A 15,273-nucleotide genomic window follows, 5' to 3' on the forward strand; every position below is an offset into this window, starting at 1 on the left:
ATTTTCCACCTCAAACTTCTACACTGTTACTGAGCCAGCTCTTCCTCTGTCCTTTCTAGGGTACTGTTGCGGGTACGAATGCTATACTACCTGAGGCAGGAGGTTATTGGAGACCAAGCAGAAAAGGTGTTAGGGGGTGCGATTGCCAGGTAAAATTCTGCTATATTTTTTTGATTTATGCCCTACCTTATTTGAGGGAAGATTGGTTTGCTTATTTCATTTTATGCTATCTTTGGGATACCTGATAATTTAAATCTATATATCAGGTCTTTAATCCTATACTTTACACTAGTGGGAGGAAATAGGGTAGATGCATGAGTATTTAAATTAATGGATACAGAAAGATACCTATAATAACCTTTGCAAGGATTCTCACTTTAATTTCCTGCATTTCTGTGCTGACTCTGCCCTCTTATACCTTTAGTGAGATTGACATATGGTTCCCAGTAGTGGATCAACTGGAGGTTCCAACAACATGGTGGGACAGTGAGGCTGACAAGTCGCTGCTCATTGGAGTCTTTAAACATGGTACGTACCTTCTTCTATTCTCCTCCTTTCCTACTGAAGATTTATGTTCACGGATGGAACATTTAGCAAAATGCTCCTGAGAAATAACTCAGTTATCTGATTGATCTTCAATAAATTTGAGTAGGAAAGCAGTTCTTAAATATCCAGAGCAGAGCAGTTAGTTCCTATAAATAGATGTTCAAGAAGGGCCAGATGGATAGGTAAATCTCAAGGTAGGGAGCCTCCCATCTGTCCTCTAATCACTGTTAGCAGTGTTACCGCACTGTATGCTATGGTAAGTTAGGGTCCCATGAATCAGGGCAGGTAATATACCCCAACTATTGTTAATAATAATCACACTTAATTTATATGACTTTCCTCTGGATGTGCGCTAGCATAGCAATTGCAGCAGATCATCTTGTCGCAGTTGTATTTCTGGGTGAGTAGGCAGAGGGAAGGCTCAATAATGTCACCTCAGAGGCAAAGCACCACCTGCAGGGTGGACTCTTTCTGGATGTTATAGTCTGAAAGAGTACGGCCATCCTCCAACTGTTTGTTCACAAATATCAGATGCTGCTGGTCAGGTGGGATGCCCCCCTTGTCGTGGATCTTGGCTTTGACATTTTCACTGGTGTCACTCGGCTGGACCTCAAGGGTGATGGTTTTGCCTGTGAGGGTCTTTACAGAGATCTGCATCTCTGTGTCAGCTTGGCTGCCTCACTGAAGAGAAAGAGCTGAAAATCTTCTGTTTTTCTACATGTCCCATTTGTCTAAATGTTCAGCAGTCTCTCTGATATAGGTATGAGGCAGCAGTTTTTGAGTGAAATAAAAGTAGAGTATGAGAAGGGAGACTGACTAGCCAAAACAAAAATGCAGTGGGGGTAAGAATATTTCCTTACTCTTATAGCAGTTTTGCCTAATGCCAAATCCCAGGCACTAAAAACAGTAAGCGTTAACTTTCAGCCAAGTGACTTTGTGAATTAGAATGTCTTTTTTTTAAAGAATACTTTTTTTTCTATAAAATAAAAGTAATGGCACTTAATCTACATCTTTTTTGAGACGTTTAATGGGATAAATAAAACTGCAGGTGCCGGGCATGGTGGCTCATGCCTGTAATCCCAGCACTTTGGGTGGCCAAGGTGTGCAGATCAGGAGATTGAGACTATCTTGGCTAACACGGTGAAACCCCGGCTCTACTAAAAAATATAAAAAATTAGCTGGGCATGGTGGTGGGCACCTGTAGTCCCAGCTACTCAGGAGGCTGAGGCAGGAGAATGGCGTGAACCTGGAAGGCAGAGCTTGCAGTGAGCCGAGATCGCACCACTGCACTCCAGCCTGGGCGACAGAGTGAGACTCCATCTCAAAAAATAAATAAATAAATAAATAAAAATAAATAAAACTGCAGGCAAGGCATGGTGGCTCACACCTGGAATCCCAACACTTTGGGAGCCTAAGGCTATCAATCACTAGTTAAAAACTCTTCATGATTCTAAATTGCTATAAAAATGTTAAATATAGTAATAAACCCAGTAGTTGTCCAAGATAACATTCTAACTTTGTTTTCCATTATGAGCAATATAGAACATATTCTAATTATTCCAGCAGCATATAAAGTAAGCATAAAGGCAAAACAAATCTCTCATTTTCTTCAACTATGACCCTTTTTCTTCTAGGCTATGAGAAATATAATACTATGAGGGCAGACCCAGCCTTATGTTTCCTAGAAAAGGCTGGCCGACCAGATGACAAAGCAATTGCAGCAGAACATCGAGTGTTGGATAACTTCTCTGACATAGTAGAAGGGTAAGCATTAGTATTTATTCTTTTAAAACTCTAACTTGTGCCGTGAAATAACTCTAGCCTTGACTGAACCCAGTGGGATTCTTAATTGTAATTATACTCAAAAGTGATAGATCCTTAGCAAAAATAGGAGCAGCAGAAAGGACTCCATAAACTGCATAAACCACATGTTGCCATAAGATACATCTGAGGGTGAAAATGAATGTCAGTTGTAAATGGCTTATTTGATGTTCTATTTGGTTTGGTTTACAACACTCTTCTGTACAGCTACAGTAGCTGAGAGGATAACTGGTCTCTTGAAAGATAACAGCCAGCAGCTCTCATACGTTGCTTCTGTGGAAGAGCCTTAGGCGCTTTCAGCCCTGGTTTATCATCTCCCAATGGTACCTGACACATAAAGGTACTTATTTTGCCTGAAAACATGTCCCAGTGATGAGTTGCCATGCTAATACTGAGCCACCAGGTAGGGCAGTGTTGCCCTGGTTTGGGTGCCAGTGAGTTTAACAAAACTTCTCACATGAAGATCTGAGGGGCATGTGAAACAGTTGGCTTAATTAATGAATACCTCCCCATTCCATCATGACTGAGAAATTTCTCTTTGACGATCACACCCTCAGTTTGCCTAGTGTAGGACCCTCAAAGGAAATTGGGTTATTTATTCATTGCAAATCGTTTATGCCACCTGTCTGCTCAGAAGAACACAGTAATAAAAACAAAAAAGCATGAACCATACAAATGAAATAATAAAAAGTAAATAGTTGGGTAGGAGGAAGAATTACATAATAAAAGTCAAGAAAAAGGAACTGTGTTGATCAAAGTGTTTCAAATTCAAGCAATTACGAATGGTACATTGTCAATTTCTTGTAATTATTTTTATTCCATTGGATGCTATACCAGACTGACCCAAAGTTTTGCACCTGGCCTGCCATTCCTGTAAACACGAAATTAAATACTAGGCCAGGCACTGTGGCTCATGCCTGTAATCCCAGCCCTTTGGGAGGCCACAGTGGGTGGATCACAAGGTCATCAGTTCGAGACCAGCATGGCAAATAAGGTGAAACCCCGTCTGTACTAAAAATACAAAAAAAATTAGCCAGGAGTGGTGGCGCATGCCTGTAATCCCAGCTACTTGGGAGGCTGAGGCAGGAGAAACACTTGAACCCAGGAGGCAGAGGTTGCAGTGAGCCGAGATGGCACTGCTGCACTCCAGGTGATGGAACAAGACTCCATCTCAATAAATAAATAAATAAATAAATAAATAAATAAATAAATAAATAAATAAAAGACTAGGCCAGGATGGGATCACTTGAGCGCAAGAGTTTGAGACCAACCTGAGCAACATGGTGAAACCCCATCTCTACTAAAAATACAAAAAATAGCCTGGCATGGTGGTGGGCACGTGTAGATCCCAGCTACTCAGGAGGCTGAGGCAGGAGAATCGCTTGAACCCGGGAGGCACAAGTTGCAGTGAGCTGAGATCATGCCATTGGAATCCAGCCTGGCCTACAGAGTGAGACTCTGTGTCAAAGAATATATATATAAAAACAAAAATAAGGCCAGGCGTGGTGGCTCACTCCTGTAATCCCAGCATTTTGGGATGCCAAGGCATGTGAATTATTTGAGCCCAGGAATTTGAGATGAGCCTGGGCAATATGGCAAAACCCCACTTCTAAAAAAATATAAAAATTAGCCGGGTGCGGTGGCACACACCTGTAGTCCCAGCTACTCAGGAGGCTGAGGGAGGAGGATCGCTTGAGTCCAGGAGGTTGAGGCTACGGTGAGCTGTGATAGGGCCATGACACTCCAGCCTGGGCGACAGAGTGAGACCCTGTCTCAAAAATAATACTAATAAAGATTATTTCATGCTGGATATATGTGTGGCTAGGTCTTCATCCTAGGTTCCCTTAGTGATAGAAGATACATTATTAACATTTTCTTGTGCCTCTGCATAATTTTAGGGTTGACTTTGATAAAGATTGTGAAGATCCTGAATATAAACCACTCCAAGGTCCCCCAAAGGACCAAGATGATGAGGTAAGGAATTCTCATTTGAGTCTCACTTTTCTCTATTACTAAATAGTTTTAAGTCTTCAACCATTCTCTGAATCTTGAAATATATTGGTTAATTTATAATACAAAATGGAAAATGAATTATACCATTTGAGAATAGAAAATATTAATGGAAAGGACTGTAATGCCAGTAGGGGGAGATCAGGGATAACTTTGTGGAGGAGCTGGACACTGAAAGATATTATTTGACTAATAAATTCCTGACTTCTATTATCTTCGAGTCGTTAATAGGAACTGACCTTTCAGGTTCTACTTTCTTGTTCTTTTAGTTGATTGTTTCCAAGTTTTTGTGGGGATATATTTCTTTAGAAGTTTTTCTTGATCCCTTGGTGCCATAGAAGGACACACACAAGAAAGTGATTTCAGAGTGCCAACTTCCCCCCCTTTCCCTCCCCGCTCCATCCTATTGGGTGGATCTCCTTCTCTAGGGTGATCCCTTGATGATGATGGATGAGGAGATCTCAGTGATTGATGGAGATGAAGGTAAACTTCTAGGTCAACTAGTATAATTCTGTGTGGGGTGGTGGGTTGGGGAATTATTCACTGAATTCTGTCCTATCCTGGGATTTCTAAGAGCTTTGCCTTTGGGTGGGTTAAAATACTAGTATTGCCTCTACTACCCTTGCTATACTTCCTATTCATTCTACTTTGTTTTCCACAGCCCAGGTGACCCAACAGCCAGGCCATTTATTCTGGCCTCCGGGCTCTGCCCTAACAGCTAGGCTTCGGCGTCTAGTAACAGCATATCAGCGCAGCTACAAGAGAGAACAAATGAAGATAGAGGCTGCAGAACGTGGGGACCGGCGAAGGCGGCGTTGTGAAGCAGCCTTCAAGCTGAAAGAAATTGCACGGCGGGAGAAACAACAACGGTAAAATATAGCTGGGAACTTGTGCTGATCTATGTTTTCAGTTATGGTCCCTATACTGAAAGCCATCTCAGGAAGGATTTATTTGGAATTCTCTACAGAGGGACCATCTTTTCTGCCTTGGGTAGTTAAACCTGTAGAAATTAAAACCTCACTTGCATGCAGTAATCATTAACTCTCAGGTAGGTCTCCTGTGTAGACATTTTCATTGATATTTGTCTGTGTCTTTTTCCCTTTGGCTCTGTAATTCTTACTCATTACAGAGTACCTCTCACTACCTCTTCTGGGCCTTTTTTTTTTTTTTTGCGTCTACTTTCAATTTTTGTGTTTTCAGATATTCTAAAACACATTAAAAAATAACCAGTTTTCTTGTGTTCCTCTGATGTGTTCTTCTGATTATTGTTGCCCTACTTTTCCTTTTGTAGATGGACAAGGCGTGAACAAACTGATTTTTATCGAGTGGTGTCTACGTTTGGTGTGGAATATGACCCTGACACCATGCAGTTCCATTGGGATCGCTTCCGCACTTTTGCTCGACTAGACAAAAAGACAGATGAAAGCCTTACCAAGTACTTCCATGGCTTTGTGGCCATGTGCCGCCAAGTATGCCGCCTTCCCCCAGCAGCTGGAGATGGTAAGCAAGATTGCAGAGTGGGTGAGGATGGATGCCAACAGAAGCAACTCTGTTAATTTCTTCTACTCCTGTCTCTTGCAGAACCCCCAGACCCTAATCTGTTCATTGAGCCCATCACTGAGGAGAGAGCCTCACGGACTCTCTACCGTATAGAATTGCTTCGGCGCTTACGGGAACAAGTTTTATGCCACCCCCTTTTGGAAGATCGGCTGGCATTGTGTCAGCCTCCTGGTCCTGAATTGCCCAAATGGTGGGAGCCTGTTCGGCATGATGGGGAGCTTCTAAGAGGGGCAGCCCGCCATGGGGTGAGCCAAACAGACTGCAACATCATGCAGGACCCAGACTTCTCTTTTCTGGCTGCCCGTATGAATTATATGCAGAACCATCAAGCAGGAGCACCAGCTCCATCCTTGTCACGCTGCTCTACTCCACTGCTGCACCAGCAGTATACCTCACGCACTGCCTCACCATTGCCCCTGCGCCCAGATGCTCCTGTTGAAAAGTCACCCGAGGAGACAGCTACCCAGGTCCCCAGTCTGGAGAGTCTGACTTTAAAGCTAGAGCACGAGGTGGTGGCCAGGAGCCGACCAACCCCACAAGACTATGAGATGCGAGTATCCCCCTCTGATACTACCCCTCTGGTTTCCCGGAGTGTTCCACCAGTCAAACTGGAGGATGAGGATGATTCGGACTCTGAGCTGGACTTGAGCAAGCTGTCACCATCTTCTTCTTCTTCCTCATCCTCATCCAGCTCCAGCTCCAGCACTGATGAGAGTGAGGATGAGAAGGAAGAGAAGCTAAGTGAGTGCATGTGACAGGCTGTTGGCCCTCTTCCCTATTTCCCCCTCTCTTCTCTTTCCCTTTTCTAAATGCATCCTCTTGAGAGAGATTTGGATTTTGATTTGATAAAATGTCAAAAGAGTGCCATTCTTTGGGCCTTTATTCAAAGCCCATATAATACCATTACCATATGACATTATTCTTCCATCTTTTCTCACACATTCTATGGGCTCTCTTACCAGCTGACCAGTCCCGCTCAAAGCTCTATGATGAAGAGAGTCTCCTGTCCCTCACTATGTCCCAAGATGGATTCCCAAATGAAGATGGAGAACAAATGACCCCTGAGCTTCTGCTACTGCAGGAAAGACAAAGAGCCTCTGAGTGGCCCAAGGTAACAAACAGCCTCATCCCTGGACATGTAGAGTCCAGAAATACCGTGTAACATTATATCCGGGGAAAAAGGAACATATGGTTCTGGTTTTTTTAAATTGTGTTTATTGCTGCAAGTTTTTTTTTTTTTTTCCTCAGGAAACTTCCCAGTCGACTTAGGAATCTTAATAGTATTAACTTCCTCTTTTCTGCCTTATGATTTTTACCCATCCTGGTAGTGATGGCACTATTGAGTATCACAGGATCACACAGCTAGTACTCAGACTCTTAAAATGGTATTTCTTTCTTTCCCTATTCAGGATCGTGTCCTGATAAACCGTATTGACCTCGTCTGCCAGGCTGTACTCTCAGGGAAGTGGCCTTCTAGCCGTAGGAGCCAGGAAATGGTAACAGGAGGAATTTTGGGGCCAGGCAACCACTTGCTAGACAGTCCCTCATTGACTCCTGGAGAATATGGTGACTCTCCAGTCCCCACACCACGAAGTAGTAGTGCAGCTTCCATGGCAGAGGAGGAAGCATCCGCAGTCAGCACAGCGGCAGCCCAGTTCACCAAACTTCGCCGAGGCATGGATGAAAAGGAGTTTACAGTTCAAATCAAAGATGTAAGCTCAGCATTTGGGCATTGGGAAGTGGGGAAGGAGGATGGAATCCTTGCTGTAACTAATTTTACTAATAGGTTACTAAACTCATTTGGTTAGCTAATTTTAAAAATGAGAAAACAGAGCTTACAAAGATCCATTTAGGAAGAATCATTTTTCCTGGTTGTTTTCCTTATTGAACCCTATTGATTATTAATCCTATTAATATTCAACAAAAGTTTCTTAAATTAGTATGCTTAGGAATAGCAGGATTTTGCCCCTGTGATGAGTTGCCATGCTAATACGGAGACACCAGGTAGGGAGTTTTACCCTAACTTGGGTGTTGTTGAAATAAACTCTTTCTCGTAAATGCTGAGGGGCACTAGGTGAAGAAGTGAAATCTTTCTAAGGAAAAAGTGTGTATGTTTTCTTGTATTTCTAATTTTACCCTTTAGTCAGATGGCCTGCCTTCTCACCATCATTGGGCAAGAGGATGACCTATAGCCCACATCCCTCAAAGCTTAATCTTTACTTTGAAAAACATGTACCATATGATGTCTTGGGTGGGTGGGTTGTCTTCCTAGGAGGAAGGATTGAAGTTAACATTCCAGAAGCACAAGTTGATGGCGAATGGAGTAATGGGAGATGGACATCCACTGTTTCATAAGAAGAAGGGGAACAGAAAGAAGCTAGTAGAGGTGAGTGGTAGGGAAAGTCTTTAACCTGACGATTAGATTGTCTTTTTATTCCCAATAATTGATGAAGGCAGTGGGACTGAGGGAATGGAAAATACTAGATACTAAAATACCCTCCCTCCCCCAAAGAAGAGTATGTGCTCATGGGGGTGGATTCTGGGTTTGCAGCTGGAGGTGGAGTGCATGGAAGAGCCTAATCACCTTGATGTGGACCTGGAGACCCGGATCCCTGTCATCAATAAGGTGGATGGTACTTTGCTGGTGGGTGAGGATGCCCCTCGCCGGGCTGAACTGGAGATGTGGTTACAGGGTCATCCAGAGTTTGCTGTTGATCCCCGATTTCTAGCGGTGAGTGGCAGTCCCATCCAGCAAGATTTAAAGTCATTCTTTTGGTATTTAAGCTGCATGAGAAAGAGAAAGCATGACATACTGTATCATCGTTTCTGTATCTGCAAGATAAGGGTAATAATTAATAATACCCAGTCTTCCAACCTCACAATTGTTGTGATGCCCAAAATAAAATAATGTTGAAGTACTTTAAGTGCTAGGCAAATATTTACAATTGAACTATTATATAAACCACCTAATATTTTTTGGAGAGATCCCACTTAATGGCAGTTTTCCACTAGGATGAATCCTTTATCTATGTAATAAGTGTTTATTGTCAAACAAAAGACACTAGTACTTTAATAATTACTCCAGAGAAGATTTCTATTCCTCTAGGATAACTGATTTTTTCTATTGCAGTATATGGAGGATCGCAGAAAACAGAAGTGGCAAAGATGTAAAAAAAATAATAAGGCAGAATTGAACTGTTTGGGAATGGAACCAGTACAGACAGCTAACTCTAGAAATGGGAAAAAGGTGAGAGAAATTGCAGCATTACCACTCTATTCCCACACTAGATGTGAGATTACAAGTCTTTCAATGATGATTGTGACTAATGTTATTTATCTTTTCTCCTATGTTTGTTTGTGTGAAGAATTATTTTGAGTTCACCAATAAGGAAACCGGAGTTTTCTGGGGTTTTTTTTTTTTTTTTTTTGAGACGGAGTCACACTCTGCTGTCGTGCAGTGGCGCAATCTTGGCCTACTGCAACCTCCGCCCGCCGGGTTCAAGCAATTCTCCTGCGTCAGCCTCCTGAGTAGCTGGGATTACAGGCACCTGCCACCGCACCTGGCTAATTTTTGTATTTTTAGTAAAGATTGGGTTTCACCATCTTGGCCAGGCTGGTCTTGAACTCCTGACCTCGTGATCCACCCGCCTCAGCCTCCCAAAGTATTGGGATTACAGGCCTGAGCCACTGCACCTGGCCCAGAGTATTTTTATCAGTATTTTTGCAGTCCTGTGGTATCTTCATCTCTAGGAGAGCATAACATTCTAAAAACTAACTTTAGTACTTGATGCATATGAAAATTTAAGAATTAGTAAGATGGGTTAGAGAGAACATTCAGATCTTACTCTGTTCTTCTATTGAATAACTAAGGGATTTTGGACAAATCCTTTAACCTCTTCAGTTTTTACATCCTGAAAAGTGAGGGTTTTAAAGCAATTTCTTAAGTTTTCTGTTTTTTTGAGACATGGTCTCACTCTGTCACCCAAGCTGGAGTGCAGTGGCACCATCTCAGCTCACTGCAACTTCTCCCTCCCCTGCCTGGTTCAAGCCATTCTCCTGCCCAGCCTCTCAAGTAGCTGGGATTGCAGGCGTGCACCACCAGGCCAGGCTAATTCTTTGTATTTTTAGTAGGGACGAGGTTTCACCACGTTGGCCAAGCTGCTCTGGAACTCCTGGCCTCAAGTAATCCACCCGCCTTGGCCTTCTGAAGTACTGGGATTACAGGCTTGAGCCACCGCACTCGGCCTTAAGTTTTCTAATTCTATATATTTTAGAAGTGTTTGGAGAGGTCTACTAAGGAAAATAGTCATGAGATTTCCCAATATATAAAGGTTGAGAATCACTAATAATATGTCAGTAATGGAAAAAGCAGAGAAAACTATGTTTTGTAATTCATAATAAATTTGTCCATTAAGTTATTCTATATTTTCAAATTTACTTATACTTTTATGATGGATAATAGGCCATTTGGTGGATTAAGTACCCACAGTTTATTCTTTCCACCAAATTACAACTGCAAAAGTTTCTCTTGGCTATCCTTACCTTACTTTCTGCAATAGTTGTATTTTTTTTTTAATCTTTCATTTTTTTGAGACAGAGTCTTGCCCTGTCACCCAGGCTGGAGGGCAGTGGCACAATCTCAGCTCACGGCAAGCTCTGCATCCCCGGTTCAAGTGATTCTCTTGCCTCAGCCTCCCAAGTAGCTGGGACCACTGGCGCATGCTACCATACCTGGCTAATTTTTGTATTTTTAATAGAAAGAAGGTTTTGCCATGTTGGCCAGACTGTTCTCAAACTCCCGACCTCAGGTGATCCACCTGCCTCAGCTTCCCGAAGTACTGGTATTACAGGCATGAGCCACTGTGCCTGGCCAATAGTTGTAATTTTTTTTTTTTTTTTCTGAGACGGAGTCTTGCTCTGTTGCCCAGGCTGGAGTGCAATGGACTGATCTCAGCTCACTGCAACCTTCACCTCCCAAGTTCAAGTGATTCTCCTGCCTCAGCCTCCCGAGTAGCTGGGATTACAGGTGCGTGCAACCATGCCCAGCTAATTTCTGTATTTTTAGTAGAGATGGGGTTTCACCATGTTGGTCAGGCTGGTCTCGAACTACTGACCTTGTGATCCACCCGCCTCAGCCTCCCAAAGTATTGGGATTACAGGCGTGAGCCACAGTGCCTGGTCAATAGTTGTATTTTTAAAGCATACATAAATCATTGTTTTAAATGACATAGAGTCATTTAAAATGGATTAGCACTTGTGTATACTTGCCTTATCTAATTATTCCCCCATTTGATCTTCTATAGAAATCTTTATACACATATAGTCATCCCTTGGTATCTGTGAGGGATTGGTTCCAGGACCCCTGCAGATACCAAAATCCATGGATGCTCGAGTCCTTTATATATAAAATGGTGTAGAGCCAGGTGCGGTGGCTCTTACCTGTAATCCCAGCACTTTGGGAGGCTGAGGCAAGAGGATCACTTGTGCCCAGGAGTTCAAGACCAGCCTGGGGATCCCAGTGGGACCTTATCTCTACAAAAAATTAGCTGGGCGTGGTGGTGCAGTCCTCTAGTATCAGCTATGTGGAAGCTGAGACAGGAGGATCACTTGAGCCCAGAGGCTGAGACTACAGTGACCCATGATCATGCCACTGCACTCCAGCCTGGGCAATAGAGTGTGAGACCCTGCCTCAAAAAATAAATAAATAAATAAATAAAATCATGTAGTATTTCCATGTAACCTACACACTTCCTCTGATATACTTTAATCTCTTGATTACTTATAATACCTAACACAATATAAATACTATGTAAATAGTTGTTACACGGTATTGTTTTAAAATCTGTAGTATTTTCTCGTTATTTTTTAGTTTCTTATTGTTTTCAAATATTTTCAATCCACAGATGGTTGAATCCATGGATATGGAAGGCTGACTGTGCATACACATATATTTATGTGTCTATATAACCACATGGAATATCTTTTAACAAAATTAATTTTAAAGTAAACTATCAATATTTTGCATTTAACAAGTTTGAAACATAAAATATATGTAGATTTATGAGGCTTATTTTTATATTGATGGAAGTGTTACCGTGGGAGAATGTTTCAGTTTTCCCTGTTAGCCTCGATGAGAACAAGAGTGCAATAAACAGAATGGTTGATATGGGAAAGGCTGGTGGCTAGAAGGCTAATGCCATCTCTGTCTTTAATTTAACATTATAGAGCAGCCTGTAAGAAGGGCTTTTCCTTCACTGTTACCTATTTTTACCTCAAGTACTTCTGCTACTCCCTTATAGTCAACTGAAACTCTTAAGAAATATCATAGAAAATCACAGAAAATCCTAATATGACTAGTACAGAATTCTTTTTTTTTTTTTGCTTGAGACAGAGTCTCGTTCTGTAACCCAGGCTGGAGTGCAGTGGCATGATCTCAGCTCACTGCAACCTCCGCCTCCTGGGTTCAAGCGATTCTCCTGCCTCAGCCTCCTGAGTAACTGGGATTGCAGCCATGCACGACCACACCCAGCTTTTTTTTTTTTTTTTTTTTTTTTTTGATACAGAGTTTCACTCTTGTTGCCCAGGCTGGAGTACAATGCCGTGATCTCTGCTCACCGCGATCTCCGCCCCCTGGGTTCAAGCGATTTTCCTGCCTCAGCCTCCCCAGTAGCTGGGATTACAGGCATGCGGCACCACGCCCAGCTAATTTTTTGTACTTTTAGTAGAGATGGGGTTTCTCCATGTTGGTCAGGCTGGTCTCAAACTCCCAACCTCAGGTGATCCGCCTGCCCTCAGCCTCCCAAAGTGCTGGGATTACACGCGTGAGCCACCACGCCTGGCTGACTCCCGGCTAATTTTGGTATTTTTAGTAGGGACAGAGTTTCGCCATGTTGGCCAGGGTGGTCTTGAACTCCTAACCTCAAGTGATCCATCTGCCTCAGCCTCCCAAAGTGCTGGGATTACAGGCATGAGCCACCACGCCTGGCCCAGAATTCTTAATGTAGAATTGACAGTGAATCTAGCACTACGTTATTCTTGGGACCTGCAGGAATAACTTCTATCTTCAGTGAACTTAATCAGAATTTTTAGTCAGAACATCTAGAAGAAGCCATTTAAAATTCAGATATGTAAGTTTTTTATCAATGTGGAACAAAAATTATTTTATTAAATTTAGTGAGGAGTTTCTGACAGTTTTTTTGGTGTTCTAGACATGTAGAAATCTTTATCTGATCTGTCTTGAATTTACCCTGCTTTGATGTGCTAATAGAGGATATTATTGTAAATGTCAATTCACATAGTAAGAACAAGTGAACAACTTGCCATCAGGAGACACGAGTGATTTTTTTTTTTTTTTTTTTTTTTTGAGACGGAGTCTCGCTGTCGCCCAGGCTGGAGTGCAGTGGCGCGATCTCGGCTCACTGCAAGCTCTGCCTCCCGGGTTCACGCCATTCTCCTGCCTCAGCCTCCCGAGTAGCTGTGGGACTACAGGCGCCCGCCACCTTGCCCAGCTAATTTTTTGCATTTTTAGTAGAGACGGGGTTTCACCGTGTTAGCCAGGATGGTCCCGATCTCCTGACCTTGTGATCCGTCCGCCTCGGCCTCCCAAAGTGCTGGGATTGCAGGCGTGAGCCACCGCGCCCGGTCACAATGATCTTTTTTTATGTGCATTTACTATTCATTGTCTTACCGAGACCCCTTCTTAACAAAGGTAAGCATTTGTGAAATGGTTGACTAAAGTAAAGATACAATATAGTCATGGGGAAAAGAAGCAAAAACTGGTTAATATGAGTTTCGGTACAAAATCATTGATCTTAACTTTAGTATCAGAACGTTTCAACCAGCTAAGTCCAGCATTTCCTCCTTCCCATTACCACCAATCAAGCCTAGTATGGCTGTGCTTGTTTTGCCTCTTCTAAGGTACATTCAGTAAAAAAGCATTGTAAGCTAGGACTCTGTTGGCTTTGGTTTCTTTTCTTTTTTCCCCTTTCTTTCTTTTTATTATCTTCTATTCCCTCCTCCTAGGGTCATCACACTGAAACGGTGTTCAACCGGGTTTTGCCAGGGCCTATTGCACCAGAGAGCAGCAAGAAGCGGGCCCGCAGGATGCGACCAGACCTTTCTAAAATGATGGCCCTCATGCAGGGTGGAAGCACTGGGTCTCTATCTCTGCATAACACGTTCCAACATAGCAGTAGTGGCCTACAGTCTGTGTCATCTTTGGGTCACAGCAGTGCCACTTCTGCATCTTTGCCTTTTATGCCATTTGTGATGGGTGGTGCACCATCATCCCCTCATGTAGACTCCAGCACCATGCTTCATCACCACCACCACCACCCCCACCCCCACCATCACCACCATCACCATCCAGGCTTGAGAGCCCCTGGCTACCCCTCTTCACCAGCGACTACCGCCTCTGGTACTACCTTGCGGTTGCCACCACTGCAACCTGAGGAGGATGACGATGAGGATGAAGAAGATGATGATGACTTATCTCAGGGCTATGATAGCTCAGAAAGGGACTTCTCACTCATTGATGATCCTATGATGCCAGCTAACTCAGACTCCAGTGAAGATGCTGATGACTGAAGCCCCAGCATGGGCCCCATTGCTTGGGCGGCTGCTGTATTTTCATTTACTCTGGCCCTTGGACTATGGAAACGTGGGAGGGGCAGGGGAGATGTGGGGAAGTCCAGGACTCCAGGAGGTGAAAAGGAAAAAAAAAAAATGTACCTGATTGCTCCCAATTATGAGAGGATTGGGTGGGCAGGGGAACTCCTAAAATAATACATGACCACTTCCTCATTTCTGGGGAAGGAAAGGAGACTAGAGCAGCTGGTGCGCTCACCCCTCCCTAGTCACCTCCATTAACCACAGACTATGTAGCGCTGGCCCTAGCCTCTGGCAGAGCCTGTTCCTGGCCGAACTGTGGATACAGCTGGAGGGTCAGGAACTGTTACCTTCCTTCCCCTTGGCATTAATAAATTTAAGTTAATCCTTTTCCACTCTTCCTTTGTTCTATGTTTGCTCAAACCCAATGTATTGATTTTGAGTTGTTAATGGTGGGTAATTTCAGCACCACTTTCCTTAAGTTCAATACTATTTATACTAAATTGCCTTACAGCAGACAAGTCATCTGTACTCCTCTAAAGGGTATATATAAATGTAGACTGTCCAGCTGGCTAAAGGCAAGGGAATTATTTAAGGTAAATGGTAGGTAGGCAAACTTCTGGATTCAAACTCCAAGTTTTTAGAAGAGACAGGGAGCAAGAATGTCATCAGGAACCATTTATGTTTTGTTTCTAATTAACTGAAGTAATGGTTATTTGGGGGAAGCCA

General features: G+C 43.1%; 1 protein-coding gene and 2 non-coding genes across 22 annotated transcripts in view; all 3 read left to right on the forward strand.

The window, feature by feature from the left end:
- The window catches only part of CHD8 (chromodomain helicase DNA binding protein 8), a 71,974-nt gene extending 57,040 nt beyond the window's left edge, over nucleotides 1-14,934 (forward strand). For 15 of the 20 annotated variants that reach the window (XM_019009486.3, XM_004054889.4, XM_055362387.2 and 12 more), the window contains 14 exons: nucleotides 60-149; nucleotides 425-528; nucleotides 2,181-2,310; nucleotides 4,266-4,341; nucleotides 4,806-4,860; nucleotides 5,039-5,246; nucleotides 5,669-5,877; nucleotides 5,959-6,678; nucleotides 6,900-7,048; nucleotides 7,347-7,649; nucleotides 8,210-8,323; nucleotides 8,489-8,668; nucleotides 9,068-9,184; nucleotides 13,960-14,934. In XM_019009486.3, the coding sequence (XP_018865031.1) occupies nucleotides 60-149; nucleotides 425-528; nucleotides 2,181-2,310; nucleotides 4,266-4,341; nucleotides 4,806-4,860; nucleotides 5,039-5,246; nucleotides 5,669-5,877; nucleotides 5,959-6,678; nucleotides 6,900-7,048; nucleotides 7,347-7,649; nucleotides 8,210-8,323; nucleotides 8,489-8,668; nucleotides 9,068-9,184; nucleotides 13,960-14,523 (3,019 nt within the window). In that variant the 3' untranslated portion in view covers nucleotides 14,524-14,934. The remainder of the gene's footprint in view (nucleotides 1-59; nucleotides 150-424; nucleotides 529-2,180; nucleotides 2,311-4,265; nucleotides 4,342-4,805; nucleotides 4,861-5,038; nucleotides 5,247-5,668; nucleotides 5,878-5,958; nucleotides 6,679-6,899; nucleotides 7,049-7,346; nucleotides 7,650-8,209; nucleotides 8,324-8,488; nucleotides 8,669-9,067; nucleotides 9,185-13,959) is intronic. The other 5 variants (XM_019009489.3, XM_063698257.1, XM_063698258.1 and 2 more) reach the window with 1 other exon arrangement.
- On the forward strand, nucleotides 2,732-2,841 carry LOC115930700 (small nucleolar RNA U6-53/MBII-28). Its single transcript, XR_004067315.1, has one exon. It is a non-coding gene; the product is annotated as a small nucleolar RNA U6-53/MBII-28 (small nucleolar RNA).
- On the forward strand, nucleotides 7,903-8,006 carry LOC115930701 (small nucleolar RNA U6-53/MBII-28). The gene has a single exon (XR_004067316.1). It is a non-coding gene; the product is annotated as a small nucleolar RNA U6-53/MBII-28 (small nucleolar RNA).
- Nucleotides 14,935-15,273: the final 339 nt, after the last annotated feature.

This window comes from Gorilla gorilla, chromosome 15, assembly GCF_029281585.2.
Source record: "Gorilla gorilla gorilla isolate KB3781 chromosome 15, NHGRI_mGorGor1-v2.1_pri, whole genome shotgun sequence".
Taxonomy (NCBI): Eukaryota; Metazoa; Chordata; class Mammalia; order Primates; family Hominidae; genus Gorilla; species Gorilla gorilla.